General features: G+C 39.3%; 2 protein-coding genes across 5 annotated transcripts in view; one reads left to right on the top strand and one right to left on the bottom strand.

Moving 5' to 3' along the window:
* VWC2 (von Willebrand factor C domain containing 2) overlaps positions 1-11,233 on the top strand; it is a 56,887-nt gene extending 45,654 nt beyond the window's left edge. For both annotated transcript variants that reach the window (XM_027451759.3, XM_027451760.3), the window contains exon 4: positions 10,760-11,233. In XM_027451759.3, the coding sequence (XP_027307560.1) occupies positions 10,760-10,911 (152 nt within the window). In that variant the 3' untranslated portion in view covers positions 10,912-11,233. The remainder of the gene's footprint in view (positions 1-10,759) is intronic.
* A 7,257-nt stretch (positions 11,234-18,490) lies between these two features.
* The window catches only part of ZPBP (zona pellucida binding protein), a 28,459-nt gene continuing 20,349 nt past the window's right edge, over positions 18,491-26,600 (bottom strand). For all 3 annotated transcript variants that reach the window (XM_027451762.3, XM_072034933.1, XM_072034934.1), the window contains 2 exons: positions 24,382-24,559; positions 18,491-18,663 (listed from right to left, as the gene is read on the bottom strand). In XM_027451762.3, coding sequence (XP_027307563.2) covers positions 18,572-18,663; positions 24,382-24,559 — 270 coding nt within the window. In that variant the 3' untranslated portion in view covers positions 18,491-18,571. The remainder of the gene's footprint in view (positions 18,664-24,381; positions 24,560-26,600) is intronic.

Genomic DNA, 26,600 nt, shown 5'->3' with positions numbered 1-26,600 from the left:
AGAAGCTCTGTGTGCCAGAGAAGGGGACAAGCTGTGGACCAGACTGGCAAACCGCTATGGCAACACCTGCCAGTGGCCTGAGGCTGTGGGCAGCCATTTTACCCCCAGTGTGGTGTGTTGGCTGGCACCACAGCCTGCAGGCATGGCTGGTGTGTGAGACGGAGGGCGAGGAGGCACATACAGCTCCCCTGAGCTAGCCCAGCAAGGCCAAGAGCTGCTGGGTGGACAGGCTGAGCTGCCACCTGTCCGGCTGAAGCCATCGCTGCTTCTGTCCATGTCCCAAGGCCATGAGATGAGTGTCCCTCTGGAGCCACCTCTTCCTTTCCTTCAGCACACAAAGGGACAGGGGATGGCTGCCTCAATTTTAGGAAGCTAAATCTGGGTGCCAAGCCACTTAGAGCCAGGCTGTCCAGCAGGGGGGACCCACACCAGGCTTCCCCGAGGTTGCATCTGGGCCTCCCATGGGTGCAGAGCTGCTCAGGAGCACCTCTGGAAAGGAGGGTGCCCTTTCAGAGGATCGTGTTTGTTTGGTCCCTGGTATTTTCTCTTTGTCTTCCTGAATGAGTACAAAATACAGTCTTTCCAAAGTAAACCGTCTTAGTGCTGTGTTTCACAACCACCAGGGGAAAATCATTAAAGTGGAAGAAAAGGTAGAATTATTGATTTAGCAGTATGGAAGCATAGCATAACTTCTCCTTTGCTCATAAAAATACTGTGTCTTTTCTCAGCTGTGAAGTAATTTAGGTAGGTGCATCTTAAATTTCCTAAAGAATTTTTTCTTGGGAAAACCTAACGGTTCTGTTAGTTACAGATACACATAATGTTGGCATCAAGTTAAAATGACCTGCAATTACAACTGTATACCTTGAAAATTATCACAACTAAAGACAGTGGTAATTCATTAGGACTGGTGAGTAAACAGGTTCTTCATTTTCCATTCTGAATCCCATAAACTAGAACTGTTTTTTCCAGTAGATTTTTGTTTGAGAAATACAGCTTTTTATTTCAGTGAATGAAGCTAAAAATGCATGGCAAAGGATGTTGTTAGAATCCATTGTGTTTTAAATTGATGTATGACATGTCAACAACTGTAAATATTTTTTTGGCATAGATCCATTTTGCTTCTCTCCCTGTAATAAAGGGTATTCTTTTATCTATTCTTAGGAGGCAGATTTTTGGAAACATTGTAAATGGGAAAACTGGAAGCAGGAGAAAAAGTGGTCATTCTTCAGTATATATTAAAGAAAGCCTTTTGTGAGACTGTTCTATTATGGTGTAAAAAAATGTTACTTTCTTTTGCTTCAGGACCGTTTTATACCAGTGTATTCTCTTTGCTTAAACTCATTCGCTGCCTCCTGCACCACCTACCAGGAAAATTAGGTAGTGTTAGCATTAATGTTACAGCTCTCATCTCAAGAAGGCGGTGGCAGAGGCAGAGAAGGCTGGTGGATGTCTGGAGTAAGACACGATGGGGAAATGTGTGATGGGCAGGGCCAGAATGTGCTTAGGAGTGTTCGTGGAGCACAGACAGAAGTGGGGTAACTGGGTCATGGAGAGGTGGAGAGGAGCTGCTGAGAGAAATACTGACAGTGACTGAGATTACAGGTGCCTGAGGGGGTGATGAATAAAGTACAATGGTGTCCTGAGTGGGGTATTTTGGGTGGTAGAAGGTGACTGTGTTGTTTCAGTGGGGAATCTGTTGTGCAACTTCTCCTCCAGTCACACAAGCATCTTTTCAAAGAGATCATCATGGGCTAAAATAGTGCTTCATCGTACAAGTGTCCACAACTGAGCGATGACATGCGTGCGCTGGAGTCGGTCTCAAAAGGACTCTCATCTTTTGACATGCAACTCAAAGGAAATTGGTTAAGTGAGCACAACTCCATACTTATATTCTAGAAACTGCCACAGGAGAAGTCTCTAGGTATGAACTTGACACTTCTGCTGCTTCAGTCCATTTATTTCTGTTATTGCACAAACTTTATTCCCTTTAAGAATCTGAACTTCTAATCCCTGTGTCTGCAGCTAACCAAGTTTTGCATAGCTTGTCTGTGTGAGGTTACACCACGAGTGGCATCTGTGACACCAGAGTGCTGGTCCTCTGGTACAGCTGCCTTTTTCTAGTTTAGTCTGTGTCACTTCAGTAGATTAACTAGGGACAGCCACCTCTAGGGAAACCGGATGAGGGACTAGAAATCTGTATGTGAAGGCAAGCCCCCAACCCCCCAAAAAAAAAAAAAAAAGTGGCAAACCTTATAAAACACCTCAATTTGCAAGAGGACTAGGTGATTGGGAAAATTGGCACAGTCTGCTGTGACAGTCTTTTTGGAATTGAATACTCTAGACTCAGTATTTAGATGTAAATAGTTCTCAGTAAGGAAAAACAACCTCAGATTTAACATTCAGGGTGTTTACTCTAAAGTAGGATTAAAAAACATCTGACCCTTGACCAATAAAGTTTTGTTGCATCTTTGTGTACATATTCTCACTCTCCAGTGGTTTATAGTGACTAAAAAAATACACTGATTTATATTCCACTTGATCGCCAAAGCAGCGTTACACTGTACTTCACTTCCATTTTAGCTTTCAATTTAGTTGTAATCTTTGGGGATTTTTCCATAATAATCCTCAAGCACCCATTAGCATTCTACATTTAGTACATTTTTCAGGATGCATGCAGTCCTGCGCCTTACCAGCTGGTTACTGTACACCTCTCGGTGACCCGATGAGCCCAGCTGATAGTCTGTACGGCGAGAAGTGCTGCAGAGGTTTGTCTAATTAAAAGTGCTTTTAGTTCCAGCGTTCACAACAGCACTCCAATGCATTAAATTACTGGCCTGTAGCACATGCTTTCAGAAGTACAAAGCCTATTTCAATCTGCATAATAGTTTTTTAGGATAACCTGCTTGGGATCTCTCGACAACAGTATTTCACATGGCTTTATGAGTCTGAGGAATGGGCTGACATGTCCCAGCGAGGTTGGCAGACTTTGGCTGTGTGGAGGGGTGCACAGTCTTTCACCAGACCCCCAAATTTCACCGAGTCAGTGGGGCAAAGGAAAAGGTGAGGTAGGGAAGGATTTGTCCCATTAACACCACTGCTCCCAGCAGCCCCAAGCCTTTCCGTGTCAAAAGCATCCATCGTGCGTTTTTCCAACGCACCTCTGATTTTCTCATTGCCTGGGTGGTGACTGAGTTGCAAGAAAGCTGAGAGCAAAATTGATATGCTGCTTGCTGGCTTCTAAGCGTTGATATAATTTGCTGTGAGATAGACACAATGTTCAGCTCATGTCTAATTGGTGCCGGTGTTGGGTGGAACACAATATCCCTTTACAAGCTGTAGGACTTCTGAAAATCATTGTAAGCAGAGTATTCAAGTCCTTCCATATTTTCTCTGATAAAGGAAGTTGTTTGATGTAGTTTATTTTTGTGGCACTCAAACCCCCTATTTAATTGGGCCCTTTTATGCTCTGAGGCTTTCTGTTTGCCGCGTGCAGTATTTGATTGCGGAGTGTTCAATGTGCCTGAGCTGCTTTTTGTTCCGTACACAAAAAGCCGATATCTAAATTCCCTTTCTCTGAATACACATGAAAGTCCACGGGGACGGCACTGTTGTCAGGATTATGGACTGTTCCCTTCCTGCAAGCCATTCCTGTCTGTGTAAGAGTAATTGCATGGCCCTGTTCGCGGCAGCATTTTGCACTTTGCTTCCATAGGTGCTAATGTCACCGCAGAGTGAGGCGGTGGAGAATTGGCTTGGGAAGGGTCGGTGATGAAAAGGATTGTCCCAGGGGCAGTGATTGCTGTGCTTCATGATCTGTTGAATTTTCGGACACTTCTCCCATTTCTAGGATTGGAGCTGGACCAAAGCATGATTCAGTAGTGCTCAGACGTATGATAATTTAAAAAGTATAACAACAGAACGTGATCATAAGCAGAATATTAAAACCCAACTCTAAACAAGATCATAGCTTTTTTTTTCCTTCTGTATTAAACCACCTGCACACAGACTGCAGCGAGTGCCCCGGCTTTGTTACCCCTTTTGTGGCAGGAGTGCCACTGAGGACACGGTCAGCCTGTTTTGTTACACAAGAACTTCATTCAGCTTCTTCTGGCTGTCCCCTTTCCACAGATGCTGTTGCACCCGCCCTTCTAAATTACGTGGCAAAATGCTGTTTTTAATTGTTTTGCCTTTGGCAGATTTTCTTGCAATCTGTCAGTTCCCTGTGCATCTAACAAAACATGACCCTAGAAAAGGGAGGCGGTTTATTTATCGTAAAAGCACAAAGGCTCTGTCTAGCGTGAACAAAACACTGCTTTTATGAAAGATAGCACATTATTCCCTGTCGCAGCTAGGTAAAATTGCAAATGGATGAATACCTTTATTTTTATTCTCCCTGTCATATATACACATTTACTGGGAGTCTATTAAGATATTTGCCATGGTTCTCTGGCTGCCCGTATCTTAAGGCGCTGATAAGCCACAAGAAACAGTTCATGGTTCTTCGGGGTCCCAAATTGCTCTTAAAATTGGGTCTACCCGAATCCTTCTTCTGTAATTGAAAACTCTCTTTTGGATTTGGTTCAGTAGCATCCAAAGGTACCGAGGCAAGTAAAAGGTTGTGCTGGACCGGGAGCCGTCAGCATACTGACAGCAGCAGGGGTGATGAACTTATTTTTGCCAGGGAATGAGAGGCACCGGCCACAGAGTGCTTTTGCTGGCTGCTTTTTGTGCTTTATCTCCCAAGCTGACGTTTCGCGGGAGATAGAGGCATTATATATATCCACATGAGAGGGAAACAAAATCAAGTCGGGGAGATACAGACCCCTTAGAGGAGATTAGAGCTTGGAAGGGCACAAAGTACGTGCAGATACCGTCTGCAGAGGAGGTGATTAGATGTGAGAGGGATGAGGGAGGGAACGCCTGCACTTAAAATCTGAGCTACTTCAGCACACTGCCGTGGATGGAGCAGTCAGCTTTTGGGGTGCTGTGCTGTGCTGGCATGCCTTGAAACCCGTCCAGAAATTGCAGTGGGGAGTAGCCAAGTGTTATTGCTGGAAAATTAAAGTTTTCCGTAACACAGAAAAGCAACGGGACAATTTCTCTCAAAATAACGAAGCATTTGTTTCTAGAAGTTTTATCTCTGGTATAAAACTGATAGTTTTGTGAAAATGCCAGCTCAACTTTGTCATTGGTTGATGAGATGATCAGCGAGATGGGAACAGAACAGGGAGCATTGCTCTCGTTCTGTAAAAGCCCAAGGTGCTTCTGCAACTTGCATGTGGTGGGCAGGGCTGGTCCAAAAATGCTGAGGGGAGAGCCCAAAAATGATGCAGGGGAACTGGCAGAGGGCTGGGGAAGATCAGCAGGGGCAACAGGGGGCAGGACTGGCCTCCTAGGTCTGCAGGCCTGCTGGTGGGATGGTTGGGAAGTGTGAAGCAGGTCTACAAGGTTAGGAGTGGCTGTCATCTCCTCTCCCACCACGGCGATTTGGGGAACCAAACCCAGGTAGCAGGCGGAAAGCATCAGGCAGTAGAAGAAAACTGCCCTACCCTGTGTGCAAGAGCTGTAGGCTCTGAGATGTAGGCTCTGCTACCAAGTGCAGTAGAAGGCTTTATATGGGTTCACCAGGATTTTGGAGAGGCTAATCACGGGGAAGTCCAGTAAAGACAAGGAAGCACAGAGCAGCCTTTTACAAAGTGTCTGATTCAGAGAGCTAGAAGCCGGGCATGTCTTTTAGGAGCTGTTGCTCTGTGTTTGCTCTGTTCCCATGTACTGCCCTGCACATCTTTTGGCTGCTGTGGTGCAGGTGAACCTCTGATCTCGCAAAGCACAGCTATTTCTTCTGTGATGTTGTGGTTCTCAAGACTTCCCGGGCAGTGTAGGATCTGCCTTTTCATGTTGTAACTGCGGGAAATCTCTTCGTGAAATGTGACAAAAAAAAGAAAAAAAAAATACACCATAGAAATAGTCGCTAAGCTAAATGTTGAGGTTACGTCCCTTACAAAGCACTCTAATCCCACAGTGATGAATGTAATATAACTACCAGGTCTTCTATCAGATACCTTAAAAGTGACCTATTTGACTGCTGCAAGGAGCTATTAAAAGGGCAGCTATTAGGGAGTTTAGTAAAAAAAAAACGAGCCCGGAGCAGTCTTACATCAAAGTGTTACATTGCAGAGGTTGTCACTGCACTTCTAATTGGCTAAAATTTGCCGTGACTTATTCTCCAGGCAAACACATTAACTTGCAGTTGAACAGATTCCTTTGTCCGTAATTTGGTTTAATGCCCGATGAAAACAGTTGATTAAAACATGATTTACCGAGTCACTGTATCTGACTTGTATTTTTGAGCTACTAGGAAGATGGGCCTGTGCAAAAGCAGGGGCAGGCTGCAGAGCAGCTAGGCACAGCTCTGCAGAGTACGGCTGTGCTTTTGTGGAAGGAGAGGAGGAGGAGGAGGAGAAGCCTCTGAGAGTCTCTTGCGAGGTTGTCAAGGTTACAGGTACTGTTGCTTCTGTAGGTGAGTGGCTTGGGCATTCGCTGTTGATAATTTGGATCGGCTGTTTTCTTCTGAGATAACAGAATTTGCATTTTAATTAAATTGTTGCATTTATCAACACTGAAGCGTAAAACACAAGTCACCGGAAGCTTTTCACAGTATCGGCATAAGGACTTTGAAAAAAAAAAAAAAATACAATTGTTGCATTTACCCCCCTAATATTTCTGAACTTCTTAAAATATTTAAGAGAATTTAAGAGATGAGAATCCATTTACAAACAGACTCTCGGTGCATTCACCACCGAATGGGCTCAATCTCCTAGCTGCTTCGATCCCAATACAAATGTTGTTTTGGAAGCTAGGATTCGCCGTTTCAAGCAGGGGAAAACCCAGAGCCTCATTCCAATCTGGTGCTCAGTGTGATAACGGAGGATTTGCGCTGAACCCGCTGCTTCAAGGCATCGCTGAAGCAGCAACAGCTATGCCTTAGCCCTAGGAAAGAAATCTCTGTTGATACCAGTGTGGTGTAGCTCAAGCAGAGCCTGACAGCGCCAGGATATACTTTAGGAAAACAAATGATGTCGTGGTAGATTTCAAACTGTGCTTGGAATTGGTACAATATGTCATATTGAATTTTCTGCCAGATTTAAGAGTGATGCGGCAAGATCTTAATCTACTGCGAAGATGTGCGGCACCACTGACTTCCTCAGAGCTTCATATGCATATGCAGCTGGGGATGTGGCCCAGGAGGTTTATGCTGTAGATCAAATGATCTCTAATATGCTGCTGCTGCATGGAAGGAGGACCAGATGCAAAATTCGGACAGAGAGGTGGTACCAAGGACCAGCTCAGAAAGCAGGCAGCCCGCTTTGTAGACTAGAGAGGAGAATCACCCTTTGCTGCCCTTCCACCACTAACATCTAGTCAAAAAATCCACCGCTGCTTTGGCATTAGAGGAGTCCCCATTTACTTCAAAATGTTTTTCATGTGTTAAGTGAGATAATTTTGCAGACTTCAGAACTCACAAAATGTCTTGCCCTTTGTGATGAGAATCTGGGACTCATGCTAAATCAATATAAACTGCCCAGTTTTAAGTAAAGCAGAAGTATCAGCAAATGCCATGCCTTCGGGGCAGCTTATCCACTTGGATAAGAGTTTGGAGGAGACACCTGCTTCTGTCTCTTCCTTCTCTCTCTCCTAAAGGAGAGTGAGCAAGTGGCACTTTTTGGTCTAAAACTACCCCTCGTGTGCCCACTCTGCCTCCTCATCCCACTGCCCGCTTAAAGTCTTCAATTTCTCAGCTTCCCCACAGCCCTCTTAAGCAGATGGAGAATGGCATCGTTAGCTGGATCATCAACGTTTTCCCTCTGACCAGCAGCTCCCACCTGGCCCCGCTGCCTTTCCTGGGATGGAGCCAGGGAAGGGCTGAGGCAGGCACGGGAACAGAAAAAGTCTTTGGATTTAGAGGAATGGTACAAGGAGGACTGTGGAATTCTTTTTCAATGTTTGGACACTGTGTTGTACTGGTATTTACGAGCATAGGGTTGCTGTAACACAGGTGGTTCAGCCTCTTCAATGATGCCCTTTTCTGTAGGGCATCATTGCAGGCACAATACTGCAAAGAAAGAGATGAGGCAAGGATGCCAGTTGACTATTCCCAATCTGAGCACTAGACAGGATTTGCAGGTACAGTAGTGATGGGTGCAAATGCAGAACCAGAAAATAGCCACTTTTCTGTAGAACAGTTACATGACACACACACACACAAAAAAACGTTTGCTGGATTTAATGTACGTTGTTGCTGTCATTTGGCTTTGTAGGGTCCCCTTCTCAAGTAGGTAGTTACTGCCCTTCTGTACATTTCCCAACACATTTCCCCCATATTAAATAGTTTAGCAATTTAGGGCTAACTTGTTTTATCTTTACATTTAATAACTTTTTGATTTAGGAAAAACTGTCATGCACAGCATTAAAGTACTGCTAGTAGTGAGTGGAGGCATTTGCATTCTGAATCTTCGTGAATTATATTTCGTGTGTTGCACGATTTTTACTTCATTCCCTGGCTGATCTTTATAACCAAGTATAGCCTGTAACATTTACTTTCCCAGAATGAAATAAATCCTGTACATGGCATTGACATCACTTACGTTCCTCTTGTGCCTGTTAAACAGTGTTTAAATTTCAAGTGGTCTTGTAGGTCTCGGACAAATTCTCCATGGAAAGTGGATTGCATTTTTAGTATTTTAATTCTTTGTGCTGTACAGCTTTGTACATCACAAGGCTATCGCAGGCCAGTTGGCAAAACACTCGGGTATCTTTCTAATGGGAAGGCGAACCCATCTACAGATGGAAGAAAGCTTATCATGCACAAGAAGGTACCACAGTTAGCTGAAACAGAATTATATAGATTAGAGTGGAATTTCGTTAAACTCCACTGAGGGCAGTGTAGTTAATTAATAGTTCTGCTTTACCTCAGTTGAAGGATTCAGCACCTCCTGGTGTGCAGAGGGCCCAAGACACGTTCCCCTGCCCTGCTGAAGTCCTCCTCCCTGTTTTGTCCAGCCCAGTGACATTTTGCATGGTTAGACTGAGGGGCCACAAACAGAAAAGCAGCACAGTAAGGTTAGGGGAGTGAAGCACGTAACTTTACATGAGATGTGCTCTATTGAAATCTGTATTTGCTATCTGTTCTGCTTCCAAAACCTTGAACGGATGAGAAGCCACCCAAAATTACAGGAGAAGCCACCCAAAATTACAGGAGAAGCCACGTGTTAGAGGCAATTGTCAACACTCAGTTCTAAAACAAAATACCTTAAAACAAATGCCTTAAATAGTCAGAGAATTCATGGGTACAATCAGGTGAACCAAATATCTGCAAGTCTTGCAGGTCTCTTCCACAGAGGAGTAACTCTTCAGTGAGGAAGGGCCTTTGCTGCTGTCAGTCCGCATCTGCCTCTCAGGCAGCTTCGTCAGTGCACAAACACGCCATCTGATCCAAAGAGAAAACTATTAAAACTGATTTGTGAGCTGTGTAGTTTCTTCTTTAAAATGTGTGGCTTGTACCTACTTTTGGTTTTCAGAGAAAACACTTAAAAAACAAGAAGTTTTAGAAGCTGGAGGCACGCTGTTTGGCTTAGTTGTGACAGCAGATCCTTGTGACAGCAGATCCATGGTAGAAGAAGGGTGAATCTCATCTATGATTTATTTACTTGCATGGCAAGCAGCTTGACAGTTGACACGCTTTTGGCACACCCATATTCTGTCAAGAGTTTCAGCTGTATCATGTCAATATACGCTAGCCCATGCTGCACATCGTGTCCTAGTGGTTGGTGGTGCCAAAGTGCTGCTAGATAGCCAGGCTCTGCCCAAGCCTGATCTGTACTTGGGGAACAGCGGGACAAGTTCCTCTGAGAACATGGATGGATATGAGGCGATTTGTAGGGTTTAGTTATGCTTTACAAGCATGTGTTGATATTTAAGGCAGAAATACTTTTTTTTGAGGAGAACTGTAGGTAATACAGCATATGCAGCCATCAGCAGCGAAGTGAGGATGCTATCTTCAGAAGGAATCAGATTTGTCTTGTGAACACTGTGCCAGTGGCTTGTTCTCCGCCTGGTCCTTGGAAATGAAGTTATTTTGGTCTGCTATGAAAATAAGTGTTTGTAGACTTGCTGACTTATACAAAATGAGTGCTTCATTTTATACCTGAAAAGAGACTTTATTCAGAAGAGGCTGGAGCTATTCAGTTCTGGTGGAAAAAAAGCCAATTTTCTCATGAAATGGAAAATAAACTAATCTGATACTTTGACTACTACATGAAATGCAATGTATGCTTCGAATGGGGAAAAAGTAATAACATTTATAATCCGCTCCCTAATAGCCTACAGTAGCACTACTTCATTGTTGACAGCCAGATTTTTCTCTCGCTTAAACCTGTACTCAGCTATCTGGCCAGTCTGTGCCCAGGTGCTGTCGTAGATGGGTGTTTTGTACAAGGGATTTATTGCACGTTCACTTGCAAAGGGCAGGACAGCCCGTGCTGAAAACCAGAGGAAAATCAGAATATAGCCAGCTCAGAAGGCAGGGTTTCCTTATCCTCTTTGCTGCTTTTATGCAATGTGCACAATGCTCACATTTGTTTAATGTTCCCGGTGTTACTGACTTTGTGTTAAGATTTTCAGGGCTTGAGAAATACTAAACTGTGCTAGATTGAAGTATGCTATGGGCGTCACATAATAAACTCTTTCCTTTTTTTAGGCCCGAACTGCTTTGCAGAAACCATTGTCATTCCAGCAGGCCGAGAGGTGAAAACTGATGAATGCACTATATGTCACTGTACTTACGAAGAAGGCACTTGGAGAATTGAACGACAAGCTATGTGCACTAGACATGAATGCAAACAAATATAGGAAATCTACCAGTCAAAGTACTTTCGTGGTTTTTATAAACTGTCTCACAGCAGTGAGCACCCTAGGCGATCCAGGAAAATCTGAATGAGAAGCTTCTGGTGAGAAACAAAGAATAGACTATTGATATTTTGCTTTTCAAAGTAACATAATACTGCAAGAGAAAGAAGTGCATATATTTAAAAAGTTTGGACATAAAGAATACTTGTCTTAATAAATGTGTTATTTTCACAGTGAATACACTAAAATACACTCTATAAATTATTCTATGTATTTCTATAATGCCATTATAGAGCTTAAAAATAAATGTTTTATATAGACAATACAGATTAAAGTACTGTATCATTGCCTGTCCTGTTGTATACATGCACCATGGCTAAAACATTACACTTCTGTTCTAGTTTGTTTTTTTTTCTTCTTTTTTCATTTTGTTTTGGTTTTTGTTTGCTTGTTTCAGTGGGCCAGGAAAGAGCGAGTTTGCGACGAAGCTTTGACATTCTCACTCTTGAAAAAAATGTCTCAAAATATGCTTTTAGAGAATATATGCTCACATATGAGTACTGCTGTAATATGAAAGCCGGCTGGCCTTGTTCAAGTGGTATGTATCTCCTGATCCACAGCTGAGGTAACTGGGAGCAGTGGATTATATGAACTGGTCTCTTGTAGCTGTTGCTATAAAAATTTAATTAGACAAAATCAATTTCTAATACTAAGTTCAGACATAAGACATTACAGCAGGGCACATTGCTCTGTGATATAAACAATACAGACTCGCCGAGCTGGTGGAAATGAGGTAAGTAAGCAGGTGGCATCGTTAATGTCATGCATAATGGATGTGACGAAGTGCAGCTTGGATGGGCTATGGCAGCCAAACACTGGCATGGCTGCACAGTGCAAATCCTTGGATTTGCAGGAGAGCTGGTTCGGAGTTGCACCATCCCCTAGACCCTGCTCTTCCTATCTCGCTGGTGCTTGTTCAGTTTTTTGATTCAATGTCAGTCTGTCTGTCTGTATAGGGTGTGTGACACAGTGTGTTGGAGAGAGTGCTTTTGAGCCAGCTCTTTGAATCCATTGCAGGATTTATAGCGCAGAGACTGACCCTGACGACGTGTGAAGTGAATCACATCTCCCCGCTTCAGCCATTAACAGCCTTTGTTTGGATACATGTTGGTTTTAATTTAGTTTATCTCCAACTCCTGGACTGCATCTGCTTTGAATACCTGTTAAGACAATGTCTCAAGAAAACACAAGCATGGGTGCTTACTTTTAAGCTTTTGCTAGAGGGAAGACTTAATGAATCAATACTGTAAAATTAATAATGTTGCTTGTATTCCCATTTACTCCTTGAGATTAACTGCCTTGCTGTAACCTATTTGCCATGTTTGCATATATACCAAGTGTCAATTTCTGATCCTACTGAAGACCATGGGAGTGTTGCCAGGGACTTCAGTTGATCCCAGTTCTCTATTCAAGTCTGTGTTTTTAGTGTGTGTCTAACATGTCTTCGTCGCCTACTGAAGTTGAGTATCTGCACAGCGCTGAGAATGTGCCAAGAGCAACGATGTTCTTCCATGGAGATCTCCTTGAGACGAGCGGAGGTACCCATGTAGGAAGCCACGGTACAACATGAGTGAGAGCAGAGATGGACTTGCAGCTCAGGGTGGGATTCCTTTCCCAAGTAGGCTTGTTCGTGTCTCCTTAAGAGATACATGTTTTCAGTGAAACTATGAGAGACTTGGAGTTGCCTGTCTTTCAATGTATAGCCAATAATGTTTAACTTTTTATAAATCTCACCTTGGACTAGTTACACTTTGCTTCTTCTTCACTGAAGCTCTTCTTAGGCTTTATACTGTGCCTCGGGGTTTGAACTGATGTCCTTTTGGGAAGTTCTGCCTTTACTGAAGTAGTGAGTACAAGGTTAAAGTATATTTTCATGTGTATTTCTCGTGTAACTTTTATAACTTTTCTATTGCACATTTTTCCATCTTTCAGTCCTGGCATCAACATATTCATGTCATCTTTAGTGTTGATCCTTTCCCATTTAATACGGAATTTCTTGGGCAAATTCTCGCAAACTCTTGCATGCTCCCGATCTTATTCAGTGGGGAAGCAGAGTGAGAAACAGAGCAGGCCCTGACACTCTGCAAGATCTCTTCAGCAGCAGCTAACACACAGTGTAAAACAGTGTAACACACCAGCATTGTTTTAGTCACAGCACCAAACAAGCTACTATGAAGGGTAACTCCATCCCAGGCAGACCCCATAACCATGTTTCCAGTGAACCAAACTGAAGGCAACACTGGCAGACCTGCTGAGACATTCCTCTGACAGCACAGTGAAATAAAAAAAAAAAATCAAAATGAAAATAATTATTGGAAATTTTATATTTATTTATAAAGTTAAGCAAGTAAGGTGCATGTTAGTGAAGTAAAAAGCTCAGTTATAAATAAATAGTTGTTACAAAATAAAGCTAACTTTTGTCCATAAATATTGTCCAAAAGGAGGCACACCTGAAGCACAGGAACTCAGACATTTTTTGTTTCAGTGCAAACATACAAGGATTATGTATCTGAATTTTTCCACTTTGCAGGTGGTTGTGTCCATAAAAGCTGAATTCCAGGACACACTGATAGCTCATGAATAATTTTGTATTTGAAGGTCTGTTGCCTGAAAAATGAATATTCTTCTCAGATGTACTTATGTAGCTGCATTGGCATGAGTATGAGATTTCTGCTTCCACTTCACTTGCTTCTGCTTATTTCCCAGTTGAAATCTTGCCAAAGTATTTTTTTTTTGGCTCTGTCCATTTTTGTAGAACTGCACTAGTCATGAATTTGGCTTCAAACGTGTAAGTAGGTGCCTGAAGAGATGATATTCTAGATGGTTTCAAGTAATTATAAAATTACAGGTAGTGTGCAACAGTAGTATTTACGCTACTCATTTAAACCACAAAAAGATAGTGCAGGTAATCACCGAAAAATTTATGCAAGATTTTAAAGGGAAAATGCGAAAAGATGTGAGATATGAAACAGAGAAACTGAACATGACAGTGGGAATGTAAAAGAGGGAAAAACCTAACTACAATGTCATAAAGGTGTTTTACAGGGAGATTTTCAAAGCATATCTTAAGGAAAGTAAATAAGAAATGTAGTTGGGTATAAATTGACATATAGGAAATTCCATTTGGAAATGAGAAAGAAAATTTTATTATAAATGAGCCTGATACTGGAAGATGTTGCACAGATAGGTTGTGGAGTCTCCATCTGTGACGATGTTCAAAACCCAAGTGGACGCAGCCCTGAGCAGCCTGCCGTAGCCGGGCCTTCACTGAGAAAAGAATTGGAGTAGGTGATCTCCAGAGGTGCAAAATTGAAAGTCAGATTACAATGAAATTTAATTTAGCTCTTTAATACGAAAAAAAAAAAAAAAAAAAAAAGTATGATAAAAGGTTCTTCCACCATGGAAAACTATCTCTTCTGTTCACATATGGCATAATAGGATCATAGAATCATTAAGGTTGGAGAAGACCTCCAAGATCATCTGGTCCAACTATCATGCTACCACCACTGTCACCCACTAAGCCATGTCCCTAAGCACCACATCCAACCTTTCCTTGAACACCCCCAGGGACAGTGACTCCACCACCTCCCTGGACAACCTGTTCCAATGCCTGATGGCTCTTTCTGAGAAGAAATGTCTCCTAATTTCCAAACTAACCATCCCCTGGCACAGCTTGAGGCCATTTCCTCTAGTCCTATCGCTAGTTACCTGTGAGAAGAGGCCAACCCCCAGCTCGCCACACCTTTCTTTCAGGCAGTTGTAGAGAGCAATAAGGTCTGCCCTGAGCCTCCTCTTCTCCAGCCTAAACACCCCCTGTTCCCTCAGCCGTTTTTCATAGGACTTGTGTTCCAGGCCCTTCACCAGCTTCGTAGCTCTTGTCTGGACACACTCCAGGGCTAAAATGTACTGTCAAGATTTGCAAAGTATTTGGTATTACTTTTTATAGTAACTTTTGTATCTAAACTATGATAGCTCCATAATACATAGGAGGCTCTGAAAGACACATATTATTTAATGATCTAATACAATCCAACTGAACACCCCATTTATTTCCCTTATCAGCCAATGATTTTTTTTTTTCACAGCCTACATTACCACAGGATTTCTGTCTACAAAATGCACATTTTGCCCTGTTTTTCTGCTGCATTTAGAAACAAAATACAAACTGGGGAGAAAGCATTGAACTAAATATCACAGACTACGTTATTTTCCTGGCTATCCAAGAATTCAAATTATTCATCACTTTTTGAATCTGTTCAGTTTTTAGAAGGCAGCCACTCCTCAGAGCCCCACTTGCTCTCAAGAATCAAAACAGAGAAAAAAATCAATACAACCTACTATATCTTTCCAATCGCTTGTATATTTTATGACTCATTCATTTTATATGCTTTTAAAAATATGTAGAGGAAAACTCCAAACATGCATGTCATTTATCAGTTACAGAGAAGTCAAAAAATTTTATTAATTAATCAGTAATAGAATAACATTTACATAATTAGCACCACAAAAGCTACTGTTTAAAAACAATCAACTGACAACTTACCAGAAATGCTGTTATATTCATATCAGGTTATTTTCATGTTATTAGCTAATAGCAATGCTATTTTTGTAATGCATAAGTTTTCTGCTTTTAAAAAGACCTTTATTATTAATAAATACATTGCATAAAAAAGCTATTGTTGAAAAGAATAGGCAGAATATAGTAATGGAATAGCAAGTTAGTAAATGTCCACAATGTATCCATGGTAAACGTTAAGTTTGCAGCTTATAGGGGGTCAGTAATCTTCTTGTCAATTTAGAGCTCAGGATGATAGCCTACTTCATGTTTCTTTTGCAAAAGGGGAAAAATACCACGTATAACAGTAAGCACCCCAGTTTCAGCAAATTATAGAGCACTGCTGCAGATTTCGTACAAACTGCAGGAACATCTTGAAAAGTGGAGTGTGCCAAGTATTTCTGCATGCACAGATTTTACCTTGTTGGAAAGATGTGAATTAATGGAAAGATTTGAAAATAGGAATACATATATCAGTTCGTAGACAATATGGAAACACAGCAAACATACAGCAGATGTAATATGATGGAATGAAAGTAGGTTTTACATTCAATAATTCTGAGAATAGAAAAACAAGTACAACTTTTTTTTCATGGCTTTATATGCAAAGAAATTTCTTTTTTCTGTCCCCAACCATACATGAGAGTAAACTTAAAATATTTTAGCGATGAGAGATGTATATTTGTATATATACAGCATGTATACATTGGCAAATGAAAATTCTTTTCTTAAGACAGCATAAATCAAGAGTAATTTAGACGTCTGGGTCAATACTGTTAACTGAGATCAGGGTTTGTTCCACAGAATACAGGTATAATAAAGCATCTGAACTTGACTGCAACCATTGAATGAGAGAGAACTTTCATAAAGATCATTTCAAGTGCTTTTCTTCATAACAGGCAGAGCTAAAGTCAAACCCATATCACCACTTACTTTACTTTTTTTCCAGCAAGTCATAAAGGGTGTGTGAACTTTGGAAATTAAATTGAATATCACTTATAGGGAGGACCAAAAGATATCGTTTCTGTGCTCTGCTAAAATGCATAAATGTATGCTTAGTGAAAAAAGTCAAATTTAGTCTATATATTGCCCCGATTAAAAAGCACATCATTTTTGTTATTCTCCCTCAAAGTACAGATACAATTCTATGAATATCTTTACTTGTTGGAATGGTTGGAGATTGCTGGAAAGCCAACCAGAGCTTTCTGTTTCTGATGTGCAATAGAAAGGTAAATATATAAAAATGTCAAAATGCTGCTTAATTTATATTTCTATTGCCTTAAAAAAGCAGCATTCATTTGAGAAGGTAGTTCTCAAATTAATTTGCTGCCCATGCTGTAGGGAGCTCCATGTGCTTTTATTACTTGTTATGTTGTGGGCTTTTTTTTGTGAAAACAAAGTCCATATTTTTGCAAAGACAATACTGCATAACATGCTTTCTCTCTAGCCATTAGTAATTTAAACTAATGCTAACTAATTTAGTGCTGTCATGATTGGGAAATTATGGAGATAACATACGGATGGATGTGCAGTGCTTCAACCTAATGTAACGACCCTTCCCATTTGTGGTCTGTTTATTTCTAATTACCAAATGAAAATAAGGAATGGGTGGCCTTCAGTCATTCTGTGGATTACAGTTAAATAGAGTTTAATTTCCTAACTAACTGCTGTTTTTTAAACGTGCTCTTTCCCAGCTATTTGTTTTCAAATGGCATTTGATAAAAATAGCTATTTTATATATTCTGCTAGTTATGCTGTTTATACTAATGTTTAAGCATTAAAGTGTCACTGTAGAATCCTATTAATGTTTTTTTTTTTCCATTTTCCAAATGCCTTAGTTGTGTCTGTTTTATATAAAATTTACTGTAGTTCACTCAAACTGGAAAAGCAAATCATAGTCATACTAGTTACTTTAAATGTGTTGGTTTCATTTTTCACGTCCACATCAAAATATACGTGGAGCTTCACACTCTGTCACGTAAACAGTTTATTAGTGGGATGCTTTACATCTTCAATATCTTTATATCTTTTTAGCATCTTTACATGATATGCTGTATTTAAAAATTATTTCTTAAAAGTAGCATGGAACTTTTTTAGTCCTTTTTTGAGACTACAATACCTGAAGATGTACATATTTAAACCTGTAGTTCATACTTGTTCTTGAAAACAAAAATGCCTGCAAATCCCATTTTTAGATGACAAAGAGCTAAAAATGACCTACAGATCTAGCTCATTGCCAGACATAAAGGGAAACAGGTATAAATGGGATTTTTAACAGTTCTGTTATGGAATACCAATTTAAATGAAGCTACTAATGAATGACAATGACAAGAAACACATTGAGTAAACCACTTACTAATTCTTGACAGTCATGTAAAAGTAATGAGTGTCATAAAAAGCATCGTGGTATTTTACATAGCTGTTTGTTTTCTTCAGGTCAGAGCAAAAGTGTTACGCTCAGAGTGGTGCCCTTAAAGGCAGAACAGATGAATGACCTAAGTAAAAATTTATTTTCTTTGTGGTGAAGTTACTAAGAGGTCACTACTAGCATTATACATCAGATGGAAACAAAGTCTGGGGGATATTTTTGCACTTGGGGCTACACCACAACTTTCCTGACCTCAGAGTGTGAATGTACACCCTGAGCTGTTTGCTGCAATCCTCCTATCCAGACTGAATGAACTGGCAGACAAAGCTACAGCACAGAAATCTTATGCTAGGCTCTGTCAAAAGGAGATGAGGCCTACCAGCAGAGCACTAACCACAAAAAAATAGCTCTACCTTTTATATTTTCCTCTTGTGATTTAAATAGTTAATCATCTTTACTGGTATTAACCTAGTAGATAATTACAAAGACCTTAAAACGAAGTAGACCTAAGTGATATGACCAAAAATATTTTAACAACGTGCAGATTAATCATTATTTCCTAAAAACAATTGTATCCTATTGATGTAACCAAAACAAACTGTACACATGTAAAAATATTTATTAATATTACCACATTAAAATACATAAGAGCTATTGCAACACTGCCAATCCCTCAACCACTAGCACTTTGTTGCTCCATATTTCAAACTTTTGTCGCAGTGAAGACAGTGAATTCCATTACTAGGATTGTATGATCCTGGGCTGCAGATAACTATACGGACACAAAAAAAAAAAAAAAGAAGGAATTTAAATGGCATTAATACAAAATTGTTTACATCTGAAATGTTTAAGATGTATCTTTATCTATTTGAAAAAAATATTTTTCACCAGCATTCTGCTAGCTGATAAAAGCAGAATTTGAGCTATTTGGCTGCAACTATCTTGAATCATAGGTCAATTTGGCAATGTTAGCCTTTCTTCAGGAAAGATCTTAAATGAACAGCATTAGTATTCAGTATGCAAAGGTATTTAAGACCTTCCTTCCTTTTGCAGAGTCTGTGTTTACCTGGGTATTTGGTTTTGCCTGGCTTAATAATGAATTCTTAGTCACTAATGCACAAACCTTCAGCAGGATTTTCAGTATTTGGTTTACCTTCGTTTGTTGAGTCTGGCAGGATTCACTTGATCCTCAGTGGGCTGTTATTATCTTGCCTAGCATTCTTTGCCACTGTTATTGACTGGAGAGGGCTTTAGAGGTCTTATGAAATGTAAGCAAGAAAGGTTCCTTTGCAGATGACATCAACACCTTGCATCTTTAGTACATGAGTACAGGCAGACCAAGATGGCTTTACAGCAAATAGAAAGCTTTACAAGTACATGTAAGCATATTCCTCTGCTTGAGTACCAGACAAATAACTATATGCTTTTTATTTAAGATTATAGATACACTTCTAGTAAATTCTTCAAAATTTTCAGTTTAATGGGAGCGAGGTGGAATTCTATTACAATGACTATTACTTCTATAATTTCTCAGTACTGTAATCTGCTACCTAGGGAAAAGCATGAAAAGGAGAAAGGAACCTTAGCAAGGAGGCCTGTAACTTACTTAGCCAGCTGATGAAAACTAATTGGTATACTTTCAATCTTTTTCAGCAACAAAAATCTCCTATCGGTATAACCATTGCTTTGAAAGTATAAACATCCAAGCAAAATATTTTATCTTTATAGCATAATTTATATACTTGCCAATTCACACACACTGAAAAACCCATAACATCTTAATTTGTTCTTGTATCCTATAAACTTTCTTTCTCGTCTATCTGATAACTAAATATTTAATTAAATTGTCCAGGAATACTGTGGAATATTTAATATAAAAAGGGCTTTAAAAACAGAAAAACGGTTCAAGACACTTTTGCAAAGGCAGGAGACTAAATTGAATTAGTATTCAGTAGAAATTTCTCTCTAAGTCATTGCCTCTACAAAATCATTTGTTTGGTACCTGATGAGCAAGGTTTTGATATGTTTCACCACCAGTGTGTTTTGCCAAACAGTTTTCTCTAGAGATAGATACATCATCCAGTGACTAATCAGGTTAACATGTTTAATTGACTAAATCAGAATGAGATTTAAACTAGAAAAATGGTATAGAAGGTGAAGCAATATCTTGATTTAATGTCATTTTAATATAAAAGCAAATGGGAAAAAAATGAATGATGACATAATGTTGTATAAAAGAATGTTAGAGTGAAGCATGGGGAAGAAAGTGAAAGCAAGATCTAATACAGGAGATTTGGACTGGTAGATAATACAGTTAAGTGTTATGGTTATGTTTAGTGCATAAATTCTATGATGGCGGTGTAAAATAAATGATGCATTGTGCACAGAGCACTACGTAACGACATGGAGGAACCAGGACTAGTAAAGCATGACATGAAATTAGGTATTATAAAAATAATAGAGGCTACAGAACAGTGAAACTAAAATCCAGTTATTTTGATGTATCAGAACTTGAGCAGGTTTTTCCTTATGAATCCTACAGAGGATATACATTTTTATTTTTTTTATTTTTTTTATTTCTCCATGAGCCTATGCCGTAACATTTCCAATTCTGTCACATCCATGTTGAGACCAGGAGACTAGAAACATCTGTTTTCATATTCCAAAATAGAATTAGCATATGAAAGGGTAACACAATTATCTGAGGTTTTCAATGTATCTGTGGTGGTAAAATATCACTGGTGCTAACCTATGACTGGTAAGTAAGAAAGTATGATAAAATTGTCAGAAAAGGGAAAAAGAATCATTGAAACTATAGAGCAGCTGATCAGACTTAAACATAATAATAATGTAGTAATAAACTGCAGAAAACTATGATTTGAATGAAAATTTAAAAAAAAAAAGGGGAGTATTGAATGATGCTTAAAAGAAAAATAAGAGTTGGAGAGGAACTGGTAAAGGGATTACTCATTAGCTTGCTATTAAGACAAATTTTACTATTTTTTTCGCTAAAAAGATTGTCAAAAGTTCTTTGGACCAAATAAAAGCACTGATGATGTAAAAGGCACTAGGAAGAGCTCATCTGAAATACCCTGTTAAATTCTAGTCATCCCTGTGCAAGAAAATTAAACTTAAAACGGGGCATGGAAGATGGTTTGTCAAATTCAGATTCTTATGAAAGCAGATAGAAAGTGGTTGCCATGTTCCAATTATAAAATAAGGGAAGGAAAAAAAAAAATGAGTAAGCTAAAGGGCAGTCTCTACATCAGAGCAAATGAATATAAACTTTCCATGAATTTAGATTAAAAGCTGAATCTTCTGAACTAAAAAACAAGAGTAACAACAGATATTAAAGCCCCCAAAATGTTCTAAAATAGATCTTAAAATGTTTTAACTGAATTACATGAGCTGGTCCCTGCAACAACACAGGAAATTACTGGATAACCTAAGAAGTTGTACTCTGCTGTTTTTTCATGGAAATGCATTTATCAAAATGTTTCCATGAGTAAATGCATGTTTTAGAAAAAGCTCTCCCACTATGAAAAATAACAGGAAAATATTTTGTTTTCTCTTTTTTTTTTTTTTTTTTTTTTTTTTGGTAACAGATTTAGGGAATGTAGCAAATCACAGAATTTACACAGAATTTCTAGGTTGGAAGAGACCTCAAGATCATCGAGTCCAACCTCTAACCTAACACTAACAGTCCCCACTAAACAATATCCCTAAGCTCTACATCTAACCGTCTTTTGAAGACTCCCAGGGATGGTGACTCCACCACCTCCCTGGGCAGCCTGTTCCAGTGCCTCACAACCCTTTCAGTAAAGAAGTTCTTCCTAACATCTAACCTAAAACTCCCCTGGCATAACTTTAGCCCATTCCCCCTCGTCCTGTCACCAGGCACGTGGGAGAACAGACCAACCCCCACCTCGCTACAGCCTCCTTTAAGGTATCTGTAGAGAGGGATAAGGTCGCCCCTGAGCCTCCTCTTCTCCAGGCTGAACAAGCCCAGCTCCTTCAGCCGCTCCTCATAGGACTTGTTCTCCAGGCCCCTCACCGCCCTTCTCTGGACCCGCTCAAGCACCTCGATGTCCTTCTTGTAGCGAGGGGCCCAAAACTGAACACAGTACTCAAGGTGCGGCCTCACCAGAGCCGAGTACAGGGGGACGATCACCTCCCTAGCCCTGCTGGTCACACTGATTCTGATACAAGCCAGGATGCTGTTGGCCTTCTTGGCCACCTGAGCACACTGCTGGCTCATATTCAGCCGACAAATGAATCCATTTCATATTGCTGAAAAAAAGAGCCAGTCACAATGAGTAGTACTAGCCATGTATGTAAGGTTAGCATGTTAGCATGTCTTTGGAAAACTACTCATGAAGTCTGAGGTATAGGAAAGAAACGTAGAGAACCTGTAGAGGTCATAATCCAAAACATGACCCAAAATATGACCCGAGAGACTGAACTTAGTTCAATGAAGACAGTGTCAGAAGAAGAAAACGGTCAGTCTTCTAAGGATGTACAAAAGCTGTTGCAAAGGTAGAGTTGACAGAATTGTTTCCAGATTCACTGAGACATAACAAGAAGCAGCAGGTATAAACTATATCAAGGGAAATTACAAACATTCCTGAGAGAAAAGCTTTCCAGTAGTGATGATTTTGAGTACTGAGTTGTATGTCCTTTGGAGTCTGTGAAGTCTGTCCTCTGAGGTTTTCAAGATCATGCAGGACACATCTGTCAGGAATAATCGAAGCTGGTATCTTGCTTTGAGGTAGAATGATAGACTGATAGACTAGCAGAGGACCCTTTCATTTATAGTGCCTATGATAGGGTGTTTTGGATTCTGGGAAAGGAAAAGATTAATTTTACCAAGAGGCCAACAAAGGAAAAGAATGTATGTTTGAGCACGCTGGTAGACTGACATCTGCAACTATGGGAAGTAGTATATAGACATGTTTCAGGACTGGCTTTTTCAGATTCTTGGATACCTCAGATGTGAAATCTTGCCTCTGTATCAGCCAAAGATACGTCTGTTATGATCCCAGCTGAACAGGAATCAGCTTCTTGGGCTAAAATTGGTGTAGAGCTATGTAATATTTCTGTCTAGTGCAGGGAGGTATAAAAAAGGATGTCAGCTAGGAAAACACTATTATTTTTCACTGCTAGTGTTAAATGGCCATCAGAGATAAGACAAAAATTCCGTTTTGAGGGAAAAGAAATATAAATTAGTTTAGTAAGGACTAAAGAAAGAATAGACTTAGAAAGACCAAAACAAAACTGCAGTCTGTACATAACAAATCATCCTAAAAAGAAGATATGCTTTTCTAAAATTGATTCTCGCATACCTTTCCTTGAAATCAATGATGCCTTGTACAACAGGACCTTGTATTGCAATAAATGTACAAAATTGATATATATCTTGTATCTTGCCCTTCCATATATATATATATATATAATTATTTTTTTTTTTCTGGAAGAAATGGACTACACATTTTTCTTTCTCATGGAGACTACAAACTGGAGAAAAACAATAGCACACAGAAGCATTTCCCATATCCTGCAATTTTAGAATTGTCTCCTTCTGTTTTCTAATTTCTTCCATGTTCTTAATATTTCTTTTTAAAGTGTAGTCCATGCTGTAAACTGTCTTTGATATGTAATCCAGTGTTTCTTTCACCATTTTTAGCTCTGGAGGGAATTATTCCTGTCAAAAGCTTGACAACAGATTTATTCTCTACAAGTCTGTCTTCTGATGTTGCTTTGAGACTTCAGTCTCAATATCTGGGAATCATATGAATAACCTTTTGCCAGGGGAAATGTAATCTGGCAAAGCCACTTTTCAGAACTATGATCCTCAGCATCTAGGATAAAGGTTTATCACTTGTTTTAATTTGAGGACTCCTATGAATAAAATCAACAGAATTCAATCAATCCTTCCTTTTCTTTATACCAAATGAATCACAAATATTTACTAATTTATTATTCTTTTATTCTCACTTTATTCTCACCAAGATCTCCACATCTCAGATCTGGAACAGAGCATTTAAGTTTGTAATTACATAAAAGCATTAACTAAGATTCCTGCTTTTATAAATTTAAGGAAAAACATAATTGTCTTCTTTGCCTAACCTGAACAGCAGTACTTGAAACATATCTTATAAGATTGCAGATTTTCTATGTTAACTCAAAAAATAAAAAAGAAAAAGACCACTGGTATCTAGGTGTGAAATTAATTTGATTAATTTTAATTTATGTCAGTCCACAGAAACTGTGAGTCTGTCTTAAAGCCTAAATTAACAAGATTTTACAAATGTTCTACCCAGGTACCAACCTGACCCCATACTGGCTACCTTGACAGACTTGTCAGGATCACAGCCCAAAACAGTTGGGCAGAACAATTTTATAAAATTTACATAGCAAAATATTCTGTTCAATCAGAGCAAAAAGCAATGTAACTATTTAATGCTTGTGTGATAATGAATTTGTCACTTACCACAACACTCTGGACAGCCTGGATGTCTTAGAGCATTCATTCCATATCCTGGATAGCAGCGATCAATCCACACCATTTGCAGAGTACCTTCAATGTAGTATATTTCAGGCAACGGTTCAGCAGTCTTCTTCCTAACTTCTACTTCTTGCTTAAAAAATCTCTCTATGAGGTATTTTGCCTAAATTGAAACAAATAATATTTTTTTTCAGAGTTTTTGATGCAAAGAGGCAAGAATAGAAATAAAGACTGAAGAATGTGGGTATGATTTAGGATTTAAAGGACATATTACTATGTTACTTTGTTTGTAGCAGGTAGGTGGAATGGTAAGAGAATAATCTGATATTCTTGAATACATTGTTTTTAATTTAGATAAACCTTGATCAATTAATGCAGTATCTGTGAAAGTTTTCACGATTGTATAAATACAACTTTTAAAGCTAATCCATGGAAATTTTGCCAGTATTAAACATCTGTAGCTCAGCATCAATTGTTTAGCAGCTTTCCCTCCTACACAGGTACTATTATTTAGGTCCAATTAGATTTCATACTTTCCAACCATATTAGATATCTCTCTTAAATTAAAAAAAATATATAAATAAATAAATCTCCTGCAACAAAGTTAGACAAAGAGATTATTAAATCAATCAAACATAATCATACAAGAATAATGCTGTTACTCAAAAAGATTTGCGCAAATAGGATCCTATATAGCATAAATATTTGTTTCAATCAGTGCAGAACCAGCAGCACAGAATCGCAGAAATATTAGGATACAAGAGAACTCTCCTCTGTCTCATCTACTCCAACTCCCTAGCCAAAAGCAATGTGTATTTTTAAGAAATCCTTATTTTCTCTGATTTTTTTTATTGTTTTTTTTACTTTCTTATTAGGTGCATGACATTAGAATATCAGAGATTTTAGTTCATGGTATTTAAACTAAAAATGTGAAATTTAAACTGAATAAATGATATAAAATCTGTAACAAAAAATAGACTGATTAGCAACCTGACAAAGTCTAGGAGTAAGAAATCTCAATACTTTATGTCCGGACAGTGATTCATTTGTATACAGGTATTAATCATATATATAGAAAGCTAAACAGAAAAATGAAAAAAGCTTGAATAGGCTTGCAAAGTTCAGTACACACAGATTACAAAAAAAAAAAAAAAAAAAAAAAAAAAAAAAAAAAAGGCAAAACCAGATTTATTTATACACTCTTATTTTGATCTTCTTGTCTGCATGAAAAAGATTAGCTTTGACCATGATCTTTCCCCACAGATTCATTTTTTTTCTTTCTAGTGGAAAAAGCTGCTTAATGAGGACTGCATATTTTAGCCTCCCTTGCCCCTCCAGTGGAATTCCAAAGGATGATTTTCATGCATATTTCTTGACAATGGGGAGGAAGAGGGAAATGCTTCAGACCAATGTTCAAATCAACACTATACTGAATAGAGGGAGCACCTATAATGGGCATACTGTGAAGGATTTGCTTAGAAGAAGGCCTCTGAAAAACACTCTTCAAGATTGCCTTGAGCTCTCCTTTATATGTCCCTACAGCACTTTAATCCAGGTTGTAGGTGAATATACCCATGTACCACAAAATTTTCTTCAAAATGTGGGAAAATAAAAAAGCTCTTTTATCCACTCCATCATTTCTTTAAAAACATGACCTATCAGGCCCTAAATCCATAGATAGTAGAGGACTTCATCAGCATGTTTCTGACATGAAACCTGTGTCAGCTTTCTATGGAAGAGTGTTAGGGAACAGCTAAATATGGAGACAAGACAGGAAAATGACTGACAGTACAAAGATGCAGCAGCCAAATAGTGCCATAAAGGCTCAGTGTGACAGCATCAGTGTTCATCTCCAATGTTCCAACAGGTTCCTCACAGCAGTTTCCTAACAACTCTTCTCTCCTCTCCAAGATATCTTCAGCAAACATACACCTGGCCCTTCTTGCCAACTCCTTTCTCTTTACTTATCATATTACCATAGAATGATTTGGGTTGGAAGGGCCCTTAAAGATCACCCAGTTCCAACTCACTCGCCATGGGCAGGGACATGTCCCACCAGTCCAGGTTGCACAAAGCCACAACCGGCCTGGTCTTCAGCACCTCCAGGGATGGAGCATTCATCCCCAGTTTCTCTGGGCATCCTGTTCCAGTGTCTCAACACCCTTTGAGTGAAGAATTTGTTCCTTATATCTACTCTAAACCTA

Source organism: Anas platyrhynchos, chromosome 2 (assembly GCF_047663525.1).
Source record: "Anas platyrhynchos isolate ZD024472 breed Pekin duck chromosome 2, IASCAAS_PekinDuck_T2T, whole genome shotgun sequence".
In the NCBI taxonomy this organism is placed as follows: domain Eukaryota; kingdom Metazoa; phylum Chordata; class Aves; order Anseriformes; family Anatidae; genus Anas; species Anas platyrhynchos.
Note: the sequence above shows the minus strand (reverse complement) of the source record. Positions and strands in the feature narration are given on the sequence as shown.